This window comes from Nylanderia fulva, unplaced genomic scaffold, assembly GCF_048542155.1.
Source record: "Nylanderia fulva isolate GAGA-0341 unplaced genomic scaffold, ASM4854215v1 Scaffold11, whole genome shotgun sequence".
Classification (NCBI taxonomy): domain Eukaryota; kingdom Metazoa; phylum Arthropoda; class Insecta; order Hymenoptera; family Formicidae; genus Nylanderia; species Nylanderia fulva.
This window is the reverse complement of record NW_028189302.1, coordinates 3,034,299-3,062,246: the sequence shown is the minus strand read 5'-3', so window position 1 is coordinate 3,062,246 and position 27,948 is coordinate 3,034,299. Positions and strand designations below refer to the sequence as shown.

General features: G+C 40.2%; 1 protein-coding gene across 1 annotated transcript in view; it reads left to right on the top strand.

Moving 5' to 3' along the window:
* The window catches only part of LOC146724950 (uncharacterized), a 345,089-nt gene that overhangs the window by 56,199 nt on the left and 260,942 nt on the right, over positions 1-27,948 (top strand). The window contains exon 4 of the mRNA XM_085486390.1: positions 24,357-24,402. Within this exon, the coding sequence (XP_085342516.1) occupies positions 24,357-24,402 (46 nt within the window). The remainder of the gene's footprint in view (positions 1-24,356; positions 24,403-27,948) is intronic.

Sequence of the window (27,948 nt, the reverse complement as noted above, 5' to 3'; positions counted from 1 at the left end):
TACTCAATATATGTATATATATATATATATATATAAATCGATCCTCGCACGATGCAATTAAATACTCGTAATATGCAACAATTTATATTAATCTAGCGTTGCGCGCCGATCGCAACAAATCGAACGGAATTTCACGGTTCCGTGGAGTCGCTGCGCGATATATTGGCAAGTGGAAATACTTTCACGAGATCTCGCACGCGCGCATAAAGGACTTTTTATTTTTTCCTCTCCGCGTTTTAATTAATTAGACACCCGGTCGACTGATTTTTTCGCTGTCTTTTGCGCAACGTAAATTTCACGGTTTCGCTTCGCCCAGAGTATAGATATGCCGTTAATCGTCGAGAAATTGTCGCGAAATCCGCGTCCATTAAACGTGTGCACGTGTTCGCGAAATAGAGCCGGTTTAATGATGCAGCCATTATCAAGTAAGCTGTATTTAATTCTTATCAATGTATCACATATAATAAATAATAGAGTCGCTAAATCAAGATTTCTCTTCCCGCGATCTTAAAAAATCTCATTAGTAGCTAGAGGTTGTTCGTATATAGAAAGAAAAGGAGGGAGGGGGAACTCAATTTCTCATTACTCTGGGAAAAATCTCGTGAGATTATAAAGAGAAATACAAATAGCTATCATAAACTGCAAAGAAAGACTATAAGAGGATAAGACAAGAGTCCATTAATATAAGCAAAAAAATTTAAGAGAGTAGAAAAAAATAGAATTGATTAGACTTAAATAAGTGATTAAATATTCCATTGGAAAATTCAACAAAGTTTAGCTTTCAAAATTTATTCACAATTTAATAATTATTTAAATATTCATTTAAATGTTTATTTTATAAAATTTATCTTATTACTTTTTTTCAATATATATTATATAATAAGATGAAAACACATACACATAATAGATTTATTTTTATCCACTGTAAATTATATAATGAGATTTTATAACGATAAGTGTGTGTTCGCGCTAGAAATGACAGGTAGAACGGACTCGATTCATTCTTTTCGAGCGAGAGGATACTTCAGGATTCGTTGCACTTTCTCGAAGAGGGGACTAGGACGCGGAAAACGGTTAGCGGAATGTGCGTGTCGCATTATGCATACTCGAGAAGAGAAAAAGAGAGAGGGAGATGTCTTCATCTCGCGTGTCACAGAAATTAGAAGCTTTTATCTTCCTCTCTCTCTCCCTCTTCGTTTCGTTTTACGCATGTCCACCTCGTGGCTCTTGTTAACATATTTTTGCTCCTCGCAAAGAGGAACGACTCGCTATATAACGCGGCGCATTGCACGCGAACGAGCACGCACGGTCACGTACGGTCACGCACGGTCTCTCACGCACTCTCACGCACTCTCACGCGGACCGATACACATGCCATACATCAAGGCGCATCCCGCGCTTCGAAGAGAAGAAGGGCCTCTTCCTCTCGCGCGAGACTAATTTCGTTTCAGCGAAATGAAAGATTTTTGCTCGCGCGAGAGACGACTTGGACGACGAAGACGACGCCTAGGGCGCTGACGGTTCGATGACAAATCGCGCAATTTAGTGACACTAACGCGTAGCGAGTAATTCGAACGAAGGCGAGAGATGAGACCAAAAGACGAGACGGAGAGCCTCCGGGAAGGAAGAAGAACAGAGACACACCACGCGCTTTCGAGAAATATTGCATCGGCCGGCCCGCGGCGATATATCACGCGCTCTCGAGATTAAAGTTTGCATGGTATTGCTTTTAACGTTATGTTCATAAATTGCTTCGATTTTTAACGAGCTATCCCGCGAGCTGGCCGGGGCCGACCGGAGCTATCGGCGCGCGAGATTCTTTACGGGGAATTAAAAAACGCGCCGGTAATTTAATTGCGCGAATATGCGAGGCTCGTTTTCTCTCTCTATCTCTTTCTCTCGTAGATAGACGCATTTTTCACGTCGCATATTTTTGGCGAAAAATTTTTCCTTTTCACTCGATCTGTCACGCATTTATTCCACGAGATCGGTAAAGAGCGCAAGTAATAAGTTAGTTACTTTCCTCAATAAAAGATGACGGAGAAGATAAGTGGGCAGACAACTCTTCTCTCATTGCCTGACCTGTCTTACCTTCATCGTTGTATGCAGCATAAAAACCGTTTCGGAGATGCTAATTGTTAGGTCGAATTTTAAATAAATGATTGAATTGAGTGGTAAAAAAAAGGATGTGTCAATATCTGCTTGTTATGTGTCCATTACTCGCTCACCTCGGCTCTATTAAGCGTGTGTAAAGCGACCTCGAAAGAAAAGAGAGAGCTACTTTTTTGTCATTAACGCTTTCGATTAATTCGTGTAAGAAAATTTCATCGATCAATATTATACTACACTATGCTGACAACTGCTGGAGAATAATAATCACGACTTCTTCAGTCTATACACTTTCTCGAGTGATAGGTTTAAGGTCGTGATTTCAGACTTGGAACAAGAGAAGAGCAAATAATGTTAGATGTCTAATATATATAGAGAGAGAACATTTACTTAATTACAGTTTAGTTATAATTACACTTAATTGCAGTGTCAACTACGTCAAATACATCGGTGAAACCGGCCATTAGGGCGTTCAGTGTCCGAGATACCACGGTAAATACTTCTTTCTTCTTCTGCCGTGGGCTATATGCGGGTTCGCGGAGGTCACCGGGACTTTCTCCGCGTCCGACCATCGAGAGTGCGCGAGATCGATAATAATCAAGCCTGCGGATGCTTAATTGTTCACCGAACGCTCGAACCATTTAAGTGTCCGGCAACTGTCAAAAGCGCGTGAACTTCTCGAGGGAGAGCAAGACCGATAAAAAGCGTCTCCTGTCGATGTAAGAGCATTTTTTTCCGGTTGCGAAAGCCGTTCGCGCTTCATTACCGATAACAATGGACGAGGGAGCGATTAAAAATAACGTGTGTCGGGGAGTAATGGCTAATTGACGCCGCGTCATCGGTTAATCCATTGTCGACTTTTAATTGCGAGCCGCGGCGTGACGTAACGGAGACGTGGAAAAATGTAATCCGTATAGAGAGACCGGTTTCTTTTCTTTTTTCTCACTCGCGTGCGTGCGCGAACGCGCGTAATCTTAATAACGCAACGATTCCAATTTCGCGCGAGCACGAAACGAAGTCAGAATCCGACAGCGATAAATATACCTATACACGCTTTGAGATATGGGTCTTTACTTGTATTTTCCGCGGGGATGAAAAGATTTTGTTCTCCCGGGATTTCAGCGCTTTACGATTCACGGCGATTAAAAGTCGGTAGCGGTTAATTAATTCGTAAATCAATAGCCATCGAAGGCAGCCCAGGTGAAATTCCAGCGGAGCTCGGTTAACGCCTCGATTCGCGCCACACCTGCGGAGGAGAAACGAAGCGTTTCCTCGTTCGTACACACTATGCCTACTTTATTCGTGTCCATATATATGTACATATACACGGAATATCCTTTATCTCGCGCGCGAACTCTAGCGCGGCACTATCCTTTTACGGAGTCGGCGGATATATCGCGGAGGAATAGCGCACATAGAAGTAGGCGTATGTAGAAACGACGACGGTCTCTTACGACCACCGTGAATGCATCTTTACGAGCGATATACGATCGGGTGACTCTCTTAGATAATTTATATAACGTAACGCAATATAGCGCGCGCGCGCATTCCTTTCTTTCTACGGCACACAATAATCGCCGCGAATGTAAAAACGCCGACTTCGAAGTTGTCATATACTCGACAACCGCTCGTTTACTTCTAATTAGAAACCCGGACATGGCGGCGATTAAACTGTTTCTTGCATTTTATTTTTGTTTATTTTTTTTTTTTTAATCAAATAAATAACTAGAAAGAGGAGAGAAAATTTTCTGCTAAGTGAATAACTGCTCCATGCTCTACATGCAAGCGCTATTTAAACATATGCAACCTTGTTTTTAATATAATAATATCATTAGATGTGTGTATATTCTACGATTTAATATGCTTTAAAACCAACATATATTTCTTATATCGTTGTACTTATAAAAATGTTGTGTAAACATATTTAACTTTATATACGTATAGATTATTGCCAACGTTTAGAAAGAAATATACGTGAAACGCTTTCAGATTTACGTATATAATAATAAAAAAGGGAACAGCGTAATTTCTCAGTGATGAAAATTCTTAATTTCTCTAATGGCAGTTGCAATAATTAATTCGACGGAAATTTCTTCTCCTCAAACGACGAAATAGTGTCTCGCAGACGCATGCGGCAAAATTCCGTGAGAGATCGAGGGAGACCCGCGTATCTCACTGACTGAGAGCTCTATTAATATGTATGATTGGCCACAATCATATAGGAGGATAGATTCCTGCGGGGCATTTGCGGAATACGTTGCAGGGGCAGATGTTGCCGGTCCGTGTCACCGCATAAATCGCAAAACGCCGCCAATTAGTCGAGCCCACCAATTACACGACGTGAAATTAGAAACCGCCAGCGCCATGTCGATGCTTGTACATATATACACTGCCGTTGATCTATCGCGGATCCTATTATACTCCCGTCAAATACGTACGCGGCCGGTGAATGATATATATTTTTTTTCCAAGCGATGTATGTACGTACATGTGCGATTGGGACCCAACAAACGCGTTAACGTATTGTGTGAGTGGAAAACACACGTTATACACATATGTATGTAATAATGATAACGGTGAATGCGTATAACGGTGTAAATTCTCTTTTATCTTCTATTTTGGACCAGGTATTGTTTTTGAGATAAAGGATATCAACAATGGAGATGAAATATCTCTGGCAAAGAGTATCGACATGAATCACAGCATTTACTTTATTGCATTCATTTTAATTGCAATTTAAAAAAATCATAATATCGTATTAACGATATATAAAAAAATTATTAAAAAAATTAATAATAGAGATATCAAATATATTTTCATACAAAAAATTCTTTTGTCTTTCAGAGAAGATTGGATGTTTAAAAAAGCTTTTCCGACATAAATCTACGTTGAAAAAAAATTTCTGCGCAGGCAATGGAGCCAATATGATTGTCGAGATTTATTCTGTTATTATCCGTCTTCTGCCTTACGGGATGTGACGCGCGACTGTTACCTTCCCTCCTTAATTCCGATAAGCGTCTCTCCGCGAAATTCCGTCGTCCTGAAGCGCCCACCCATCTTGCGGTACCAACATTCCCCATTGACGCGACGCTGAATAAAGTGACGCTATAGAGTCCCGCCGCGAGGTGAACCGTACGTTGCACGCGGAAGAAAACGGGTGACGTGTCAGTCGATATGATCGCGAATGGCAAGGATTGTGGGAGGAAATGGAGAAAGAGTGGAACGAGGAAGAAAAGCGAGAACTTGGACAAAGCTGAAATGAGAGGAGACGGCGATGAGGGAGAGGGATAAAGAAGAAGAAAGGAGAGCGCAAAAGGGGAAGAAAGACAAAGAGAGAACCTTCGCGCGATGTAGTGGCAGGCAGGTGAGCGGGCGTTTCACGTTGGCATACGCTAATGGCGATATCTTGCAGAGAAAGAGCGCGCGATTCCCTCGGGATGAGAGAGAGAAAGAGAGAAAAAGGGAAGACGAGGACTCTCGCCCCGGAGAAAAGAGTCACCGGGTACGTTATACGGCATCACCCCTCTTATTCTAAGCGCCAGGGGCTCGGGCGAGATATCCGGGCCGAGACGAGAGGATATACGAAGGAGTGCAGGACGAGCACACCCACCTACGATGGGGCCGAGCAACGATATATTACTCGCGCGCCTCGTGACACCTCACCTGCCGGCTCTCTCTGCCTCTCTCTCTCTTCCGTTTCTCCTTCTGCCGAGGCTTGTCGACCTCCTCGTTTCTCTTTCTCCCTCTTTCTCTCGCACCGCGTTGTCTTGGTTCGCGTTTCCTCGTGGGTGGATCGTAGCTCGCGGCTACGTTCGCAACAAAGTGCGTCCGCGAAGCTAACAGTTCACCATCATGAAACGCCGCTTATCCCGATCGACTTTGGTTTCCGGAAACCGGGCCATAATTGGATTATATGACCATGAAATTAAAATTTAGTTTAGTAGTGGATTTAACGTTAAAAGAATCTTATACTTCCTTGTCGTCTTTAATGAGGATTTGTAGAGATCCACGTGCGCATATGATCGATGACAGATAGTTGACGTTTCGCTAATTGGGAACAAAAAAAAACGTAGGTAGCGTAACAAATGCGGATGAAAAAAATGGAAAGAAAAATATTATAATTCTTGCTATTAATAATTTTGGATGACGTGTCTCGCGAATTAGATCGGCGCTTTTAATTCCCATCGAATATCGGAGAGAAACTCGATGCGAATGGGTGTTCTTTACCTCCCGCAGTCACTAATATCCTTACTTTATTGGCGTTGCGCAATGCTTTCTGTCGGGACTCGAGCGAGCACCTACTTTCTCGGAGTGATAAAACGAATGAATTATTAATGACGTTAATGATCGCGCGCGACGTCTGTCACCGTTTGATAAGGCGAGCGTGGGTTTGGGTGAGAGTCGCGGGACCTTCGTTTCTTTCCACGGTGACCATTTTTATGAAGGTACCTGTGAAAGGAAAATTAAATATACCATAAAATCCTCGTAGCTTTTTGATAATAATAAGTATTTAGGTACTAAATGAGAACTAATAAAAACCAAACGCGAAATAAAGACACGAATAAAAAATAACTTTAGACACTATAGTTATTAATTTAAAATTAAGAAATATATAATAAAATATAATATGTATCTCTTGCTAATATTAAAAGTTGCTATGACAGCAAGTAAAAAAAAAGAAAATAACAGAGATATAAAAATTTTTCCATGAGAAACAATCTGCAAGAGATATTGTGACACACTTGCACGCTCTATTAAAGCTGTGACAAGTGTACACTTTTATGTGGACAAACCTCGCAAACCTTATTAAATGGAATATTTTATTGCGCAAAAAGATGCAGGTTTCCTCTTTCTTCTCCTACCGGCGCGGCGCAATTTTATCGTCCAACAACGCGCAACCCTCTCGCCTCGCCTCGCCGTCATCTCCACCGCATTCCGCAAAGTCGAAACCCCGCGGCTGCGACGGAAGAGGCGGGGTATGAGAAGCCGGCGACATTTAACTCGGCAATCGGTAGGACACCTGTGACATTTCATTAAGTGCCGCTTGGGCGCGCACGACAAGGGAGAAAGCAACGGGGAATGATAAAAAATAGAGAAGGATGTCGCGCGAGAGAGGCTGGAAGCGGAAGAAAAAGTTTCGGGAGAGAAAGAGAGAGAGAGAGAGACAGAGAGAGAGAGAGAGAGAGAGAGAGAGAGAGAGAGAGAGAGAGAGAGAGAGAGAGAGAGAGAGAGAGAGAGAGGCACGCACGGCGCGCAAAGTGGATTCATTATGCGGTGGTCCGCGGAATTCCGCATTTGCATCGCGGTAGCAGTCGCGGCTGTACACCATAGGAGGACGCGGACATTAGTTTGCGTCCTCGGATGCCGCCGCGCGCATTTAACATCGGTAACGGTTCGCGAATCCGCTGCTGACCGCGAGGAGAGGCCAGGTACTCGACGAGTTTCCGGTTGAATACGAAGCTCCGATCGGTGTTCATTCCGCGATGCGAGTGCCGATGAGCAATTGTCGATGATTAAAAAAAAAAACGCTATTGCCTCTTGCGAGCATACATGTAATAAAAATTAATTTCTAATTTGTGCGATTGAAAATACAAAAAAAATTAAACATTCAAATAGCATAGCAATTTTATTCTTATTAAGAGAGCATCAATCATTTGTATCAAAATTCAACTTTATCGGAAACTTCGAAAACTACATGATTGAAAATATATGTTATATAAATATAATAAATAAATGAGGTTGCCGAAGCGATTCGCGTTTCCGAAATGTTAATTAAATTTGTGGGCAAATTTGATTTGGTTTAATGCAATTAAAATTTTTCCAACGAATTACGTTTACGTATTAAATGTAACATATATTTGTATTCAATTTTGTGAGCGCTGCGGGTGCGTTTAATACATCGGGCGCGCTTCGTGAATTTTAAATCGCGTCGCTGCATATTTTAAGTCAGATTTGGTTAACCGTAATTGACTTTCTGCGCGCGGTATTAGTTTCAGCAATAATTTCGTGCTATTAATTTAATGGCATGTTCAACAATGGCCGATTTCACACGGCTCGAGCGTAAACATCCACCTTCGTCCGGCCGTGCATATAACGAGTTTATGTATGCATACTCCCAACGAATATATACACGTAAATCACGTAAAAGTATCGGATCTCCGCGGATTACGCGTTAATTTAATCGATCCCCTCCCTCCCAGCATAAACTCGCATTAACACTTAAATATCGCGATCTCAATCAATCAGCGGCTCTGTATATTATCAATTACGCCAACTAAACTATACGCCGTAACACGTTAATGATGCAAGAAATCGATACCGCGTGTAAAACGATTATATCGTATTATTTCCAAAAACGTTTATACTTAAATCCCTCTCTGTTCCCGTGTATTTAGTACAGTTTAAGCTCGTCGATAACAAGCGCGGCTGACTCATCCGTGCAACGTGCAACGATGCACCGTTGTTGGGTTCAACGTGTAAAATGTATTATTGTGCATCATCCGTGTATAATCCGCGAATTCTTAAAGTCGCGGAAATGGAAAGCGAAAAGTAATAAAGATATCTGAAGAAAACGTGAAACGAGTAAACAGAATGATATACGTTAACAATTAACTGCACGATAAGTTTAATTATAGTATCCTTCGAGAGGAACGAATCGTTAGATACGGACACTGGATCCTTCGCATATGCAGGATAATTCTTAATTGCTTACAATAAAAAAAAAACATGATACATCATGTCTCAAAAAAAGGAGTAAAAAATATACGATGAAGAGAGACTGAGTTTTTTTACACAATTTCCTATTATTAATAAATAAATGTATAATTGTAAAGCTTAATTCTGCGTGATTCTCATAGAATATTATTACAATCGAGATTTAATTTATATAATAATTTTTAATGAATTAAATTACATATAATTAAGTTTATTAGTAATATATATCAAATGAAACAATGATCAAATAATTATTTACTTCACATGTATCTCTGCATTATTGCAGCGGCACACAAACAGAGAGATTTTTCGCACTAATTTTTGCCCGCGTGTGCCCTGACCGTTTACAATTTTATCTCCCTTTTGAGCTTTCCACCGTTTTTTTTTTTTTAAAGTTTCCCAGACTTGTGCGGCAAAACTCTGGTATTGCACGCAATTAAGAATCAGCCTGGTGTAAAGCGGTTGTGAACTCGAATGGCCGAATTGTAATTGCCATTATTAAGTTTCCGGGAACCTCGCGGTGCAGCGCTTTATCGAGGGGCAACCTTCGCGGCTTGCGCTGTCATTGGCCGAGACGTTGGCCGGGGCCCCTCCTCGGCGAGGTGCCGGTAATTAAAGATATTATCAACGGTGCGTGTCGCCCCGATGCACGTGAGAGACGACTCATGCATACACGTGTGTGCGCACGTACCATGCCACGTACGTGGTACGTAAGTACAGAACGACGACGAAGACGACGATGATGACGGTGGAAACCATAACGAGTGCATCGCCTTGCTGCTTCTATCTCTTTATATATATATATATATATATAACCGTGTATTCTTGAAACAAGTTAGGAAGAAACTTTCGTAATCATTGAATTATTTTAGAAGTCGTACATTTTTGATCTAGTTGCGCGCGCGTATATGCGAGATTAAGAATTTCTAACACGGATGTAAGAAAGTTCAGACACATCACGCGTTGTCAATTTTTTAAAAACTTTCGGAATTCTATGTACACCGTCTTATGCTGATTTTTTTTCAATTTGCATTGCTCGCGAAAAATGCGATATTAAAGTCGAAGATGATTGAAAAGTTAATGAAATGTCGAATAAAAAATTTTTTTCGAGAGATATATTATACATATAATATATGTTAATACTGATATATGTATATATAATACATATATTATACATTATATTGATTTATTGGTAGAGACACGCTTTGTCTCAAACAAAGGAAAATATAGATTGAGAAAGCCTGAGAAGAATGACAAATCAAAATAAGTAGAATGTTCAACTATAATCAGACCATCGGAAGTAGAAGAGGAGGCTTTGTTACGGACAATCTCGTGTATACGTGCCAGTCGCGTTTGGATATACAATGTACAAATGTAATAGAATTATTTGACATGCACATCTATACAGGTCAGAGATGAATATATATATATATATATATATATATACATATATACACGCGGGCGAGCGAAAAGCATACCGGCAGGATATTGAGCCATCATTGCAGATCCGGGAATTGTACGGGGCGGTCCATAAAACGCGGCTCTGCGTTAGGCTTCCACCGGGGTAATTTACAACGCTGGACACCGCTGCCGGTTTATTACCAGGTTGTTTATTTTACTGTTGTGCGCTTATGTGTGTGAGTCACGCGCGATCTCTTCTTCTTTCTCTCTCCTCTCCCTTCGACGTCTCCGGCCGATGCACGTCTTCTTCTTCATCTCCCTCTTTTGTCCTTTTCTCCTTCTACCCGCTATATGCACCTACCGGAACATACCGGACGACGTTCCTTTTTGCCCGTGTGCTCTCAATGACCCGCAACAGCTACTCCCTCCTCTCTCGTTCTAATCGAATATTGGATGCTTTCTCATCTTTGCTTCGTGCAGCTCTACTTGCATCTACGTATCTACTATGCATATAGTTGCAAATTGCGTTCTAGCGACTGCGGGGAATACGGTGAGACGACCAGCGGGATTACCTCCGAACATTGTTTAGGTGGGTATATCTCCAGCTATTCACGCCTGAATTGCCTGAGAAGAAAATGAAGCATGTCGAGATATATGCTGCGTAGCGGAAATCGATAAAAGTGCGGAAAGGCTATAACCGAACGTAATAATCGGATTTGATGAAATTCACGTTTCGCATTGATTGTCGAATCATCGGACCTGTCATCACGATTATCGAGTCCGAGACTCGATAATCGCAATGAAGTCTTGGATCAAAGGCAATTCTCTAAAGCGTATACTTGCACCTGTCATTTCGCGAAATTATTTATGAGAACTACTTACAACTGTATATCTTAGATACTAGTCTCTCACGATCTCAGATAATTAAGAAAACAATTTTTTTCTCGATCGTTAATTCCCTTGAAATTACTTCCGAATATTATTCATGGGCTACCTCAGGAAGGATAGAAAGGAAGATTTATTACGCGGTAGACATTTTTGAAACTGAACGAAACGGTCGAATAAAATCTTGCAATATTGTCAGGGAAGTCGTCTTATATAACACGTAAAAAGATGTTACGCGAGAGAACTACCTGCTCCTACGAACGGTGCAGTCATGAGTTCAGATGCGGCGGGAACGAAGAGATTAGATTATCTCCGGGCATCAATCTCCCTAAGATTATCTCGACGCATTGTTACCGGCTGTCCGCGATGAAACTCCTCGAAACGAAGATAAAACATCGAAACATTTTATCCTAGAAAGAGAGAGAGAGTCCATCAAATGCATATAGAAACAAAAATCTGATAAATTAATATATTAAAATTAAATAGCGGGAAATAAAATCTAAAATTAAAATTTTTGCCGTTGTGTCGCAAAAAATCCATCGAATGTGCTGATGCCTGCGGATCGAGCTCCCGAAGGACGGACGTGCATGCACTTGCTGTTCGCGATAGAGAGGGAGAACTACCTGCCGGTGCAGTCACGAGTCTCTCCAGGAGCAGGCCAGGAAAGGGAGAAAACGAGGCAAAGATCGACCGGCCGTTCCTGTCTCGGGCCGCGAGAGAGTATATACGCGGAGAGCGACTTATACTATCACCGCTTAGGCGCGGTGGGTGTCGGTGCCGGGGCGTGTGAACGCTGTGACATATGCGGCGTGTCGCTTTCTTTAATTGCCTCTGGCCGTGTACACGTACCTGCATATATCCAGTCGCCTCGATTTACCTCGACTCGCGCGTTCGTCCGTACTTTACAGCGAGCGTGTCCACCTCGAGATGCGAGGCCTGATGGATGTGCGCTTCCCAACCAATCTGACGTAAAAGGACACGACTGCTTCCCTATCGCGGAGAGAAAAGGGAGAATTATATAATTAATATGTATACAACTAGGAAAAGAGAAAGAATCTTTTCTAAATGTCTAATTAATCATTTTTATTCGAGGAAGAAAAATGTGACAGAGTGCAAGTTGATTTTATTCGAATGAAGGAAAATTAAATATGTTGCTATTTGATATTTTATATATAGGCAATTATTGAAAAAATTATTGATGAATATATTTATCATTATTGAGCTAAATTGCTAAACATTTGAAAAGCGCATTTTTATGATCGAAATGATTTTTCTGATGATGACGCGGGTTTTTCTGATATCTCTATTGCGAGAAGAACCAGACGTAGATCAAAGGACGATGGTTATCCCAAGATCTTACATAATGCAAAGTTATTGACGTATGGCGTAAATCCGTCGTCCACTCTGAAGAAAATTCTCTCCCTCTCTCTCATCTTTCTCTTTCAATATCTAGTGGCGGATTATTAATACGATAAATTCAATGCTTAGCTAGATGGGCGTGCAAAGTGAGGTAGTAAGAGAAAGAGAAAAGTGATTACGCGTCAGCGAAATTGAAATTTTTTATTTTCATGATTGTCAATTTTCTCAATTAATTAATACGTTCGATTGGCATTCGATGTATCGCGGAATAACTTTACATATATATTATACAATGATTTATTACACAAGATCGACGGTAATAATTATACTTTCAAGATTCTTTCCTTTCATCTCTTTTCAAAATTTCTTATTTTATAATGTTATTTCTGAACAATTCAGACGGTAGTATAAAGATGATTACAAATATAAATTATATCTTACGAAGTAATATAGATGTTAATTATCGAGATCTTTCTTCTTATAAGTTTTTTCTTTATTTCCAAGTCTTTTGCTAGCATAGTGTTATATTTAATACATTCAAGAAACAGCTCGTGTATATTATTTCTCTAATGCTCATTACAATAGTATTTTTTCTCGTATACTTTTATTCCACGATCTCATCTTTTCATTAAATTTCCTGCACCTTTAGGGATAACAATGTTTTTTGATAGCATATATTAGATCTTTTGCAGAAAATATAAATCTCCGAAAGATTAAATATTTTCAGAGACTTGTCCTTGGATTTTCTTAATAGCAATTAGATACCATTAAATAATCATTATATATTTTTTAAAAATTATATAAATTAATAAAACTGTAGATGCGAGAAAATATATTTATATTTTATATAAAAATATTTTTGCGAGACACATGAGGCAATCAATTATCTATTTGTCGCCTGCTCCACTTCTTAAAGCACGTTTCCGCTAAACGGGAAGAAGAATCTCGCATTTTCGCGCGCGGGACGACCGTGTAAATATAGCGATCCGGCGCGAATTTACGGTCGGTCGGAGTACATTTTTCTCTCCGGAGTGTATCGGCCGCGTCAGCGAAAATAATCAAGGAGTTCGTTAAACGTACGGGATGCCGCGGCCGTGAATTACACCTCAACCCGGGGGCCCGAAACTCGAGAAGCGGGATATCGACACGCCGAAAAGCCGAAGGGAACTCTCGCTCGAAGAGGAGTTTCCCACCCCGTTCTCTCGCACACTTGTCAAGAGAAGGCGAGAAGGCTCAATTCCCCGGGCCGGTAATAGCCGGCGCATATTATGTCAACCGTCGCCCGGACAACCGTTTATTACGGGGTTGCGCATGCGATAAAAAACGCATTTTGCATAATGCAAGATAATCAAGCGGGACGGGTTTGGGACAGGTGTGCCCCATCTCGTCTCGTCGCGAGAGAGAGCCAATCTCTCATCTCTACCATCATCCTTCCACGCGAAGAGTCGACGTGTAAATTAATAATCTATTAGGGCAGTTCTCCTCTTCCCTCTTTCTTTCCTTTCTCACCTCGCTTTTTTTACTCGTCTCTTTCTCTTCGCGTAGGTACTCCTTTTCCCGACGGCTCGTTCCGTCCTTCGTGTCCATCGGCTTTGCTCTCCTTCCTTATCTCGCCCGTCCGTGTTTTTCTTCCTGTCTTTCTCTCTTTCTCTCTCTCTCTCTTCAACGAATCGTTCTTCATGGTGCTTCCGCACATGGCGAACGATGCCTCTGGCGACGTATTAACCGGCACGAACTCGACAGGTTATCGTGTGCGCATACCTCTGCGGTATCCCTCGTCTATATAGTACAATATTATATCAAGGTTGAACAATGAAAAAGTTGGAGCTTCCTTCCGCGAACGCGATGGATTGCGGTTGCGAGACGGTCAGCTGCGAGAATCCTGCGAGAGCATAGACGCGTCATTAATATTTCGATATCTCGAAACTTACTCAGAACTGGAAAGCATGTAGATATAGAGGTACGAATATATATATGATAATGACGATTATGACTAACCGAAGAATGTAATCAACCATACGTATATTAGTCATATCGCATTACGCAAAAGCATATTTACTTATGTGCGACATTATCCGTGGCAATCACTCGCTATTAAAGGGGAATGCAACTAACCGGTATTATAGAGTCACTGCTGAACTGAAATATAGCTTATTGCGTCAAACATCCCTGCTTCAATTTACGACTTATGTGTAGTAATACTTCACGAAACTTTTATTTCAATTAATGTCAATTGTGAGTGAAATGTCAAGCTGTGTGGAATCAAAATAAAAAGGGAAATAATTAACAATTATCTTCTCTGATATTTTTCTTCGCTTTGAAACTTTTATTACAACGATTGATGAGAAATAACGAAGTAAAAATATGAAAATAAATGTATTAATATTATATGTGAAGAAAAATGTATATCTATTTTGAGATATACTTTTGTCACTCGCGGACGTAAATTAAGGCAGCGTTATAATAGCGTGCGAGGGCGAATATATCGATAACGTTAAATCCCTTCGGAACGGATTGCCGCGGAGACTCTCGTAGCGTAGAGGTGTACGTGCCTTCTAAATCCCTCATTCGCTTCGGTTAAGCATCATGACTCGCCCGCTGAAAAAGTATGACGCGGGCGGCACGCGAGAGAAATCGTGTAGGATCGTTTCACGGTGCCCTTGAATACGACGCCGCGAGGTTATTCGATTTAACCCCCGACGCTTGAATGCAGATCCCTCGCGAGTGGCACACCGGACATCGACCGACAATACCACTTACATGGTGATCGCGATTTCAAGAGATAACCATCGCTATGCTAATTTTATTCGCGAAGAAAAGCCTATTCTAAATTTACCGGATGGCAAATTGCTTTGCCAAGAGAATTTTATATATGAGATAGATCGCTTAAATATATATTTATGTGTGAAAAAAATATTAAAATTAAAATTAGAATTATATAGATATATAATTTGAATTTGAATATTTTATCGCGAATCGCAATATTCTGTCTGAACTTTACTTTCTTCAATTAAGGATCTGCGTTTAAGAAGCACGAAGATATATACCGATGTCCGTGTCGTCATAAAGCATAAAAATCCTCGAGGGCAAACGATTAAAATGCATACTTCGTGCTCCCCATCGTATCGCAATCTACATCATTACACAGCGCTTATCGCACGTCATCGCCGTAAACACGATTATTCAAAAAAGCTTAAGTGAATACGCGGACGCGTATAATTATCGACTGTTAGCGATCGACTTTCGGAATTTATCGCGGGTACGAGATCGTATCGCACGGAGAGTCCACATATCTCGCGTGGCTGAAACGATTCGCTCGGACACGAAACGAGCGATTCGATCTATCGGAGTCAGGCTTTTAATCGACGAGCGACGTTCGTGGCTCCTAATGAACGTCCAATGAAATGTCACCAACGCCGGTGAAAGCGTGTCGATCTCGAACTGTCATTGCGACATTTCGTTTACGTCTCATCGAGAAACACGTTCCGGTATTTTAAAAAGAATATTTTACGATGCCTAGTTTCAAATAATTTATTTTACAAGAATACGTTTTCTACTAGTAAACTATAATTTGTAATAAAAAAAAAATTAAGATTATAATTGAGTAGAAAGTTATATATACATATATTTCGATAAAAGCAATAATTTTTCATTCATGCTCTCAGCAAGATAATTGTTCGCGAACATAATATTCTGACACAAAATTAATGTAAGTAACTTATCCGATAATGCATTTTTTAAATCAAAAATAAACTGTTTAACTCTTGCGAATGACACGCTCGAATCTAGCTGTCAAATAAATTAATTTTTATGTATCTTTATTTAATTGATTTCTTAATTTTTACCGTCCCTCTTTCTTCATTTATCGAACGACAGAAAGTATTGACACTCGATCAAACTTCGCAGTCTCGCATCCCAGAGTCCGAGTATAGCTTTACGACGTTGCGCTGGGAAGATCGATGCCGCGGCGGCAATTAGCCGATAGGCCGCGGAGCGTCCGACGGAAAGGCGGCGGATGATCAATGATAATGACCGCGCCGAACGTGATCGACATGCGGGATGTATGGAGCCACGTGTGCGCCGCGCGAACGTCCGCGAGAAGGGCCTCGGACCCTTCTTCCTCGCGTGGCCTGACTCTTCGTCCGCCTGATCCGGCCGCGGTTTAACCTCCGTGCTCCTCGATAATACGAATTCCGGAGTCCACCTCTTCGATGAAACGTCAAACGTCAAACGTCAAACGTCAAATTTGTAGGCGTCGTCTAAAGATGACTGTGGAGCGCGCGTGAATTTTCTTGCCCTCTTCTTTCCGCGTTCCGTCCCTCGCTCTTTTCTTTTCTCCCTTGGACCGGGTCGAAAAACATCGGGGAACCAAGCCCCGTCATCTCTCTTTGATTCGCCGCGAATATGCCGTTATCTCTCCGTTATGTAAAAATGATTTCTTCGAGATGGAACATTATGAATCTTCGTGATTACCTTTCGCTGCCCCTCTGGCCGCTCTTTGCATTATACTTTTTTCAGACTTGTTTCGTATTTATCTTGAAGAGATTAATACACACACGCAGTTTTTCTCCTTCCCTCTTCCTAAGGTGTATTAAAATACAGAAAAATTAATGCGGACTTTTGAGATAAATCATGCGCATGTTATTTTATATCGTAAATAAATAGACAAATAAAATAAAATAAAATTTAGATTCTTATTCTTATCTTTCTTATTGCGTTTGTTGATTAGAATTTTTAGAATTAAATCCTTATGAAGAGAAGTCGATAAAGTTTATAAGTCTATTGTCGCACGTTCATTGGAATAACTTTCACGTGGAAATTTCATAAGTTCCCAACGGGCGGGTGGGTAAATCGCAAATAAATAATCGAGTAATCGAAAGTTTACTGTTTCAATGCACTATTGTGTTGTGGAGTTAATGATACGCTTAAAAATGCGGATACCGGACCGCTACGTAGAATCATGGCTATTAACTAGCCGACGAAATTGAACGAGATTCGATCTCGACTTGACTCCCACGCGAGGATACGCTCACAGAAGAGACCGACACACGAGCAGAGAGTATTGTCTCTAACGAGCCGTTACGTTGCGATGAAAACCGCGGTCAAGCCAGTGAGTTCTCACGCCAGTTCGTTACTTTATCGCGCTTACGTCACTTTATCGAAAGTCACAATCGATATGCAAACGGCTTAACATCAGTCACAAAAATTAAATTCATAATAGATGTACGTCTGAAATGTAGGATTCAGAATGATGTTTGTCGGACGTTGAACATGAATAAATCCCGCGGAGAACAATGCTCAACAAGTACAATGAGATTTCTAACTAAAGTGAAATAGTAAATATATACGAAAAAAATAACAAGTTTTGTATTAAAAAAAAACATTAAAATTAATTGATATTTTATTATAAAAATAAATAGTCGTTTTTAGAAATAATTCGTCAAATTTGAAACAAATCTGACAAATAATATTTTTTATTAATGGGAAATATCTTCGGCAGAAATTGTAAGATTGCAGTTTGTGAAATTAGAAGATTTCGCGCAGCCACACTCGCGCGTTGCGCACTCGATGCATGTCGCCTCGAACCGGTATTTCGATCGCGTGCATATACTACACTCGTAAAGGCACCTTGCGCAAGCATCGCTTGGACGCGCAACCTGCCCGGGAACCTTTTCCATCCGAGTATTCGCAACAAGTGTTCGCGCTGCTCGCCGCGAGTGAGTCACCTCTCTGAGATAAGTGAAACAAATAAAATCAAAACAAGCCTCGAACGGTGCATTTATGTAGAAAGCAGCGAAAGAAAGAGAGGGACACTGATAATTAAAAATAAAATCTGCCATTCGAAACAATAATCATTTTAAATCATATATATCTGTGTTTTTATCATAATTAGTTATATACGCTTGAGAACTAGTGATCTCGCATTTTAAGGGGATGCTGCCGTTGTTTTGTTTTACCGACTTTAAGTTAGGTTCACTTTTTATTGAATATACAGATTGAAAAATCCTCCACAATAAAAGTACTGATATAATAATGAATGGGGAGCGCTGCCTGGTAATTAATTTTTGCTGTTTTATGCCTCGACATCGATTCCGCACGCAAATATACATACATAATTAATTCAAGTACGAATCTTTTGATACAGGCTTTTAATCTCATTTTTATTACTTCCGTATTATTCTTTCATATCATCTCTATTGGGAGCGCCATATTTTGTGCACAAATAAACTGCAGAACTTTTGTATTAAATAAGTATAGTTATGAGCTGATGCAAGAGGCCGAAAAACTATAAATTTTTAACTTTTATCGTTTTTTTATACAAAATTACAGTGCTCCCCGTTCATTATTATCAGTACTTTAATTGTGGAGAAGGATTTTCCAATCTGTATAGCCAATAAAAAAATTAGCCCTTGAACTCAAAGTCGGTAAAACAGACATGGTCAGCATCCTCTTAAAAACGAAACCTCTCTAAACCGAGAGATTCGCCACTGGAAATACTCGCGAAGGACAGGAACTCGCCGTTAGACAAAGCGACGAGGAGCAGGAGACCGCGGAAGGAGTTCGGCAACCCGCTGCGTAAGCGGTCGCAGGTAGATAGGTGATACATTGGCAGGCGCGACACAGAGTGCAATCCGATGCAGCGGCGTGACTGCCCTGCACAGACAGGCCTGCGGAGAGTATATATCCGTCCGACGCAGAATCGGACGAGCGAGCGAGCAAGTCAGACATCAGACAACCAGCCTGCTGGTCAGGCAAGCAGGCAGGCAGGCGTGCCCGATGGTTACGGCAATCACCGCACATGCTTCCAGGCTCCCGAGACCACGAAGAGAGCACAAACAAACCTTCTCTCTTTCTCGCGCGCGCGCGAGTTAGACCATTCGTTCATTTATTGTATTCGCCGAGGAAGCCTCCCACGGATCCGCTCTCGGCCTCTACTCGACTTGCCTCGGCTGCTGATATCGCGGGATGAGCAATCGTTAATTGTCTCGGTGCCGAGAGAGGGATGATACCCGCTCGTTCCTCCGTCTTTTGTACTTCCGATGGCCATCGCTGCGAGAGCGTTATATCAGAGAAACGGACGCGAGCTAACTGGATCGCGTTTGCATTGTACTTGATTTCGTTCGCCCGCGGGCTGTTTGTGAGATGTTGCGTCATTAATCTGTCGTGAGATTTTCTTGCCCGATTAGACGGATAGATACATGTGTAGTTAGAGAGTAATTTGTTTGTGTTTATCAAAAAAAAAAAAAAAATGAAGAATCTTTTATCGAGAGGGAAGAAATTAAGTCAATATTATGTGTAATAAATTTAATTAGTGTAAGAAGTAAAAAATATTGAATAAAATCGACAGGACGATCGATCAAATTGTTCTTTAAGAAGAGCAGTTTAATAAGAATAATAACGAAGCCGATCCTGCGCGGAGGATTTGTTACAGCCGGTATAGATAAGTTTTTGACATCAATTTTCTCGTGTCCGGTTCTCTTACGGCTATTATATGAACGTCGAGCATCGCGTCGCCGCGAGGGCTGGCCGGTGAGATTCGATTTACGAGAAGAACAATAGCGCGAATGTCGTTTCATCAATGATACGAGGGAGAAATAAAAACCCTTTTCTTCCTAAATCTTACCGTCTTTTATTCTGGCGAATGAAAGTTCGCGCAAGATAGAAACGAATGACATTTCCAAAGTATACTTAAAAATCAGACACTAATTCGGAATTCTCGCAAGTTTAAATTATTCATATGTTGAATCTCATATTTCTTCTGTTATAATAAAATATTATAAATTAACATAAAATACAATATCGCTTTTTATTAAATAGCATTTTCCCTAAAAATGTTATTGAACATATTAAATTCAAAATACACGTTGAGAACTAATTAAAACCTTATCAAAATTAAATTAAAAAACATTTATTCGATGAAAACTATTTAAACAGCGATATGCTTGTCGAAAGTTTTTAAGGTCGTCGTTAGTGTTAATGTTTCGGAAAGCGCAGTCAATATTCCATATATTCTATATATACATATGTATATAGCGTTAATCATCCGCAGAGCTCATAATACAAAATCAAAACATCTCGCGTCCGCGTGTAACGAGAACGACGGAAAAGCGGATCATTACAATGATGCGGCCGGCCGGAGCACAAATGTAACACACTCTATGCATGCGTGCATGCATGCGTGCGAGTGCGTGCGCGTGCAATCGCGGTGTTATCGCCGCGAGGTAACCATCCACCTGCCCGAGCGAGAGCCGCGCGCGCCCACGCAAGGCTCGACACGGCGTGGCCGCACTACCTGGCTGCTCGCACCAGAGAACGGGATGGGAAGAGGAGAGAGGATGGGACGAGAGAGAGAGAGAGAGAGAGAGAGCGAGAGAGAGAGAGGGGGAGACACGGAAAACGCGAGTGCAACGGCGCGCATTCTGACGAGAGTGGCCCGCGGGCCTAACTCCGTTACAATGAGAGCTGCTCGTGGCATTCCGCGAAACACACTGAACACGTCATCATCACAGAAGACCAACGATACGACGAGACCTACCCCGAGCCCTCGCACAAGCGTATATACACGCACACGTACATAATATATGTACATACACATGACGTATACATAACCCTCTCTCTCTCACACACATCCCGACCCGACTCCCTAATACTCTAGTCTCAATCCCAGTCTCCCTCTCGCCGCCTCTCGTCAAAGTACATAAAGCACGGCCGCGAAAGCGAGATGGAATCGTGGCATTCGATTTGGCGGCGTGGCGGAAACGTCCCGGATGAATCGAACGGCGAATGCAACAACGAGGCGCATCCGCCGATGCGCGAATCTCGACGATGCCGGCAATCCGTAATATCGGCGGCGCTGTTACGCGGCTCGCTCGTATTTACACAGAGCGCAAAGCGGGTTACAATGGCGGTCGATATGCAAGAGACGTAAAGAGGAAAGTGAGATAGAGAGATAGAGCACGCGCGCGGCGCGAATCGAATACGGTAAAGGCGGATAAGCGAGTCGCGCTGGAATTCGCGCGATCGTGGGCCGCTGCTTCTCTCGAGCTGCTTCCCGAAGATATGCCAAACTGCGAGCGGATATCCTTCCTCTTAAGATTCCGCTTTCCTTCCGTCGAATATCTTCGCTCGATTCTCTCTTAATCGCCCGATTCGCGTTTTTCTTTTCAATTTCATACATTTTGACAAGATCAGCTGATCAGCTGTCAAAATCCGAATTTTCGATTATTTCAATAACAGCTGTCAAAATTATATAATTTTCAATTTTCATATTGTTAATGTAAAGGACATATCTCGCATGAATGTGAATTAGAACATATCGGTTATTAAATTTTTAATAGCTGCTCTTGTCAAAATCCTATAATTTTCAATTATCCTATCACTGATGTAAAAAACACATCTCATATAAACGTGAATTTAAACAGATTAGCTGTTAAATTGTTAACAGCCGATTTTACAAAAAAAATCTTATAATACTCCTATAATCAAATTTTAATTATGTTAATATTGGTGTAAAAAACACATTTTGTATAAACGTGAATTAAAAAAAAATCAACTGTTAAAATTTTAATATCAGTATAATCGAAAATTATGGAAAGCTGCATTTCGACTGTTTTATATAAAAAGAAACGAGAAAGAGGCGTTTCATTTTAATGCTGTGTTTGTCTCTTTCCATTAATTCGCGATACGAGCTCTGTATATGTATACGATACTTTGAGAAATTAACGTTTCGCGAAACCTGTTTCGTAATACATCGGCGTGCAACGTTATCGCGTTTTCGATATCACCCGAAGGGACAGACTGTTTCTATGCGCTCGCGGCAATTCGACGAATGCGCGGCCGCGCTCGGATCATCCGCAGAAGTAGCCCCGATATGACGTCGTCTGATCTCCGTGTCAGGACTAATTGCGTTTATACCACGGTTCGATGCACACGTAACAGAGATTCAGTTGCCATATTCTGTGCAATTGCTACTTTGAAGGCAATTGCTTCTCCGTAATTTCGGAACAAAAAAGAGTAGAAATTAGGAACTTTATTCTTTCTCTAATGTTCTCTCTCTCTGTCTTGTTCTCCTTCTCTCTTTTTCCAATTGCAAAATGAAAAAAGTTAAAAAAACCAGATTTAAAAAACTCTTACTGTTTTTGATATTATTTATAGAATCAAAATAATTACAGTAATAATGAAGAGATGCACTTGCCAATTTTTTGAAATTATTTTTCACTTCATATTTCAAATTTATCGCAATTTATGAAATATTTAAAATAAATTTTTAAGAAGAGTTCTCAATCACAAAAATTTGATTTTATTCATTCATGATAGTTGTATTGTGAAATATATTTCTCTCTTTCTATTCCTAAAAAAATGAATATCTCAATCGTTAATGAATTTCTTATTACGCACAGAATCTTCTTCATATCATTTTTCTCTTCACGTTTAATATGAAAAATTAATTTTTATTGAAACTAATTATTATTGAAATTGATTAATAATTTTAAATATAAAGCAGATAAGATTTTACGATACAGATATTTATTTTTCCTTAAAAACTGACTACCAGTTCTGTGTTTTCTCGCTCGTTGAAATTAAATATGTATCTCACATTAGGAGTCTTACTAAAGTCTTAATTGTAAATCGATTGTTTGATGCTGCTCCAAGAGATTTCACCAAAAGCAGTACACATATAGTAAAGTATTTACATATAGTTATCTCTATCCGTAGTATGGCGATTCGTTGCCCCGGGGTTGCGTAGTTCGCGTGCGGAAATCTCGAGGGTGGTCGCTCGGGCATCGGCAGATATTCCGTGATTACAACCTCGAGAGCGCCGGCGAAATCCACCGTTTATTCCCTATTAATCTCGCGTACGGGCGATACGGCGTGGCGATACGAGCCGATCGGCGGGATACGTACCTTATACACGTTTCGTTCGGGTCATCGCGGATTCGCGCCCGTCGTTATCGTTTCCAGCGAGTCTTATTACTGCTCATGACCCTCCGTGGTCGGGGATACTTACGATGCTTCGATAGCGTTCAAGTGTCGATATTACGCTTCCGATATACTGGATACTTTTAGCGTCTGTAATGGCTGGAAAAATATTGTCCGATAGCTTCTTTCATAAAATATTCATATGTTTGATCGAATATAAAGTTTTGTTTAACAGTATACTGAATAAAATGAAATAAGCTTGAGCAATGTATTTTTCCGGAAAGTATCTCAATTAAGACGGCTTAAGCGTGAGATTCTCGAGAAATCGCGACGATTACGAAATATCGCGGAACAAAGGGATCGAGACTCTCTCTCTCTCTCTCTCTTTCTCTGTCGATGCACGAATACTCGATACACGCCACATCGATGTTATATGACAGGCGGCAATTACACCTCGCCTGCTCGCGAAAGCTACCGTATTTATAGTCGGTTGTGTTGCCGCTACACATTTTCGTTCGGTAATTGACGCGTGGCAACAATATCGTCCTTATTATGACAATTACGAACTGGCATTGATTTTGAAACTGCGTAGCGTATATGTATAATTGGTCGGCGTGTAACACCGCCGCTTCTCGCCACGGATGCGTGATCGAAGGTTCAGGAGTTTGCGAGCCAGTCTGCATCCTTTTAAGTCGCGCATCGATCATGCAAAATGACTCGAAAATTATAGATCGATCTTTTGCAGCGTCGTATTTTGCGCAGTTTCTCTTGCAGCTCGCGGTCTATGTTTTACTAGCAGAGCTTCATATATATATATAATACTATTTTTTATCATCTATACTTTTATTCTAATAAAGAGCTTGGATCTTTCTGCATAACATAGGCCATAAAGTTTTTAAAATAATATTTTTTTTAAATAGCAATTAATTTGAACGTTGCTGTAATTTAGATTTTATTTTATGTTACAGATAAAACGCTTGACCACTAACTACTTTGCTGTTTGCATCGGTGTCGGTGAGTGAGAAAGTTTTATTTAATTTTGAGGTAACGAATTTATAGATCGTAGTTGTAGATTGTAGATATATTTGTTACCTTAAAATAGATGGACTAAAATGAATTAGATTAAACTTACTTAAATTAAATTTTTGATGGATTTGCTTTAATATTACATAATATTAAAGCATATTATACATACAAGTGTAAATTAAAGAAAGATATAAAGAATTTCAGATTTTACTTAATTATTTTATTTAAAGAACGCGCTTTTATCAATTGTAAGTAGTAACAACTGCGTTATATATAAAATAACTTATTTTTTAATAGACGTTAATTATTCTAATTTTTGATAGTCTATCCATCTATGTAGTGTAGCATAGAAAATATACTTTACTTTGATTAATATAAATCCAAGTTATTGATTAATTAATGTGTTGATCAAATAATGTATACATATAATAGGAATGTTTTTAATGAATTTTATTTTATTATTTATTATAAATTTTATTCAAAGTAATAATCTTATACATATTAAGTAGACAATTTTATATAGGATATATTATATTAGAAAAATATCAATTAAACTATTTTGGTCGATGACTTGGCGTTATGTTAGTTAAAGCAAAATTAAAGCAAATTTCAACATAATGTACATATAACAAACGATTGTGATATCTTACGATCGTACCCGAGCGTAAAATTACGCTCATACACCGGCGATGATAATTAGTCGGAAATAGATAAATGTAGCCAGAGTGATTGTGGCCAATAAAGGTAAGTCCAATGGCCTAAAAAACAGTTAATTTAATCGTGTAAATGATACTATTGTAAAGTACGGGTAAATAAGGTAAACGCGATATATTCGATTTCAGATTTAATAAATTTGATATTTAACTTTAAAATACATGGATAAATATAGGCATACAATTCTTGTGTACATATGCGTGTGCATTATCTAGTATAATATATATATAAAATTTAATATATTCCGTACATTCTCTAGAGAATTAATACTGTATTGACTCTAAATATATTTTTCATTGATAATTTGTTGAGAATACTAATTATACAGAGGTGAATATAATAGCATCAGTAAAAGTGTTTTCCGGTCTAAATAGATACAACAGTCATCGGGTTAAAAAGAGTCACCATGAGAGTCTCCCAAGTTATTCTCGCGTGTGTGCGGCCGCTTTTGCATCGCGAACGAGGCAATTTCAGCGTTCCGCCGTCGATGGATAAATATGGCCCTCATGGGGCACCATTCATCGCGGTGGGCTCTGAAGTCGTTAGGTTGTTTCACGGCGTGTATTCTGTGCAGCGATTTTTGAACCATCTCCGACGCGCTTCGACCTCAGGCGCCGATTATTCTTATGAAGTTATTACGCGTCCGACATACACGCATTACCTGTATTTTTATGCAATTTCTAGGATCGGTATATATATTCTTAACGTATCACTTTATCGTAAAACATTAAGGGGTACGCTTCCTACTTGCAGTGTAATACTTCAATATCAAAGCAAAAGCAGATTGATAAAATTCATATTGTAAAAAGCAAAATGGAAATTATAGTTCGTATACCTTTGGTGTTGCGCGTTTTTAAAAATCTAATTATTTCCGTGATTAAGATTAACACGATCGTGTTGGAATTCGCGGTATTTTCCCGCATTGCTTCTGTTATCGAGCCGAATCGCATCTCATAACCACAGTCGTCGCGTGTTCGATTAATAACCAGATAGACGATACCGATAATCATTAACTAGCCGCTTAGTCTTGAGCTAATTTTATACATCCGCCAATTATCGCGTATCACACAGATAAATCAATTTTTTTACATTTATTTCCCTGTAGAATTATTTAAGTAACTTAAGTAACTGTAAAAAAATATGCAATTATCAATCCAGCTTCATTATAAAGTCGAATAAATAATTCTAAAAGCGTGACAAAAGAGAGTGCTGATTTTCATGGACCGAGCTTGTGATCTGGAAGACTGAGTTTATCCGAGATACCTGCACTACAGAGATCCAGTTATGATCTCGGAGACACCGAGCGAGGTAGCGGGTCGTGTAATTTATAACGCGGAGACTTCCGGCAATAACGCGGCGTCATCGCGGCTCGATTTATCCTGCCTTCGCGAAACTCCCGGATGAATCGCGACGACAAAGTCATGTGAAATCGCAACGCAACGTTGTCATTCATTTAGCAACAAGACTCTCTTTTTCTCTTTTTTTTAATCATAAAAAAATCAACCAAAGATCTGTCTTTAAAAAAAAAAAAAAAGAAAAAGTAATGATTGGGAGGAAATTAATTATATACCAACATAATTAATTATATACAAATTATCCGCTTCTCTAGCCAAGATCTCGCTCCCTCCCTCGATCGCACGACTTCTTATCGGGTGAATAACCGTTCACGTTCGCGCACAACGAGCAAAAGTGCTAATGGCATCGCGCGTCGCCGATATCTCCCTCGCGCCCACGGCTAATCGTTCCCTCCTTCCTCAGTTCACCGTCATCGGCCGCCGTTCGATGTCGTGGAAGCGATTTCCGGGTCGCGCCGCATCGTCGATCGACGTTAATCAACTCGGTACCGTACACTGGGTTACTTTGTTCCATGTACCGACAGTATCGAAAGAGATGGAATTTCAGAAGAATCACCGATTCAGATCCCCTGACACGAAAAGTGCATGAAAAAAAAATGAAAAAAATTTTTTCATTGTCAAATTTGTATCTTGAATAACAGAGAAAGAGAAAAAATTGTATACGCATTTGTTTTATTAATTTAGAAAAAATAATTTATCATATGCTCCCGGGTATCATCTCGCGGTTTCGTCGCATTGTTTAATGCGTAATATTCTCTTTTTCATTTTCTCTTCGTTTCCTCGACGTCGACGTCGTTCAAGTAACAGTTAACTCTCGTAAATGCACCCGTCTTAATGAGTGCGCGTGTTCTTAATGGCGCGTTGCGAAACGACGACGCACCGATTCGCGCGAAAGACAGACGTTTCGGAATATATACACGTAAATATCAGTCGAAAAAGCACGCACATGATCGATGTAACACGCACGTGTCTGTGTGTACGGAGCGAGAACCCGCTATTAATAAGCTACTTATGGAATCCCGACTTACGTGGGCGAACCGATGAATTACTGCAACAGGAGACAGCTCATACGTGCTTTAACGGTAATTAATATACGCGTGTGCGTCAAACGTCTCTCACTCCTCGAAGAAAGAAACGATCGTTAGATACTCGGTTTGCACATTTGATGCCTCTTTCTATGTCGCAGAATTTAATACTTTACATATAAATCTGCTTTCATAATATAGAGATAATTTATGAGAAATATGAAAATCACGAGATAATCTCAATATAAAGTTAATGCGATCTTTTTTTTTTTTTCGATCCGCTAACAGTGTATATTTATCTATCGGATCCGATCGCGACCACGCAGCAATAGTTAGGTTGCACAAAATTGAACTCATAATAGTTGAGGGTTAAATGCGAGATGGTTATGTGAATCATACCCGCGGCAAGACTTGCAGTTCAAATTTGAGTCGTCGACTCG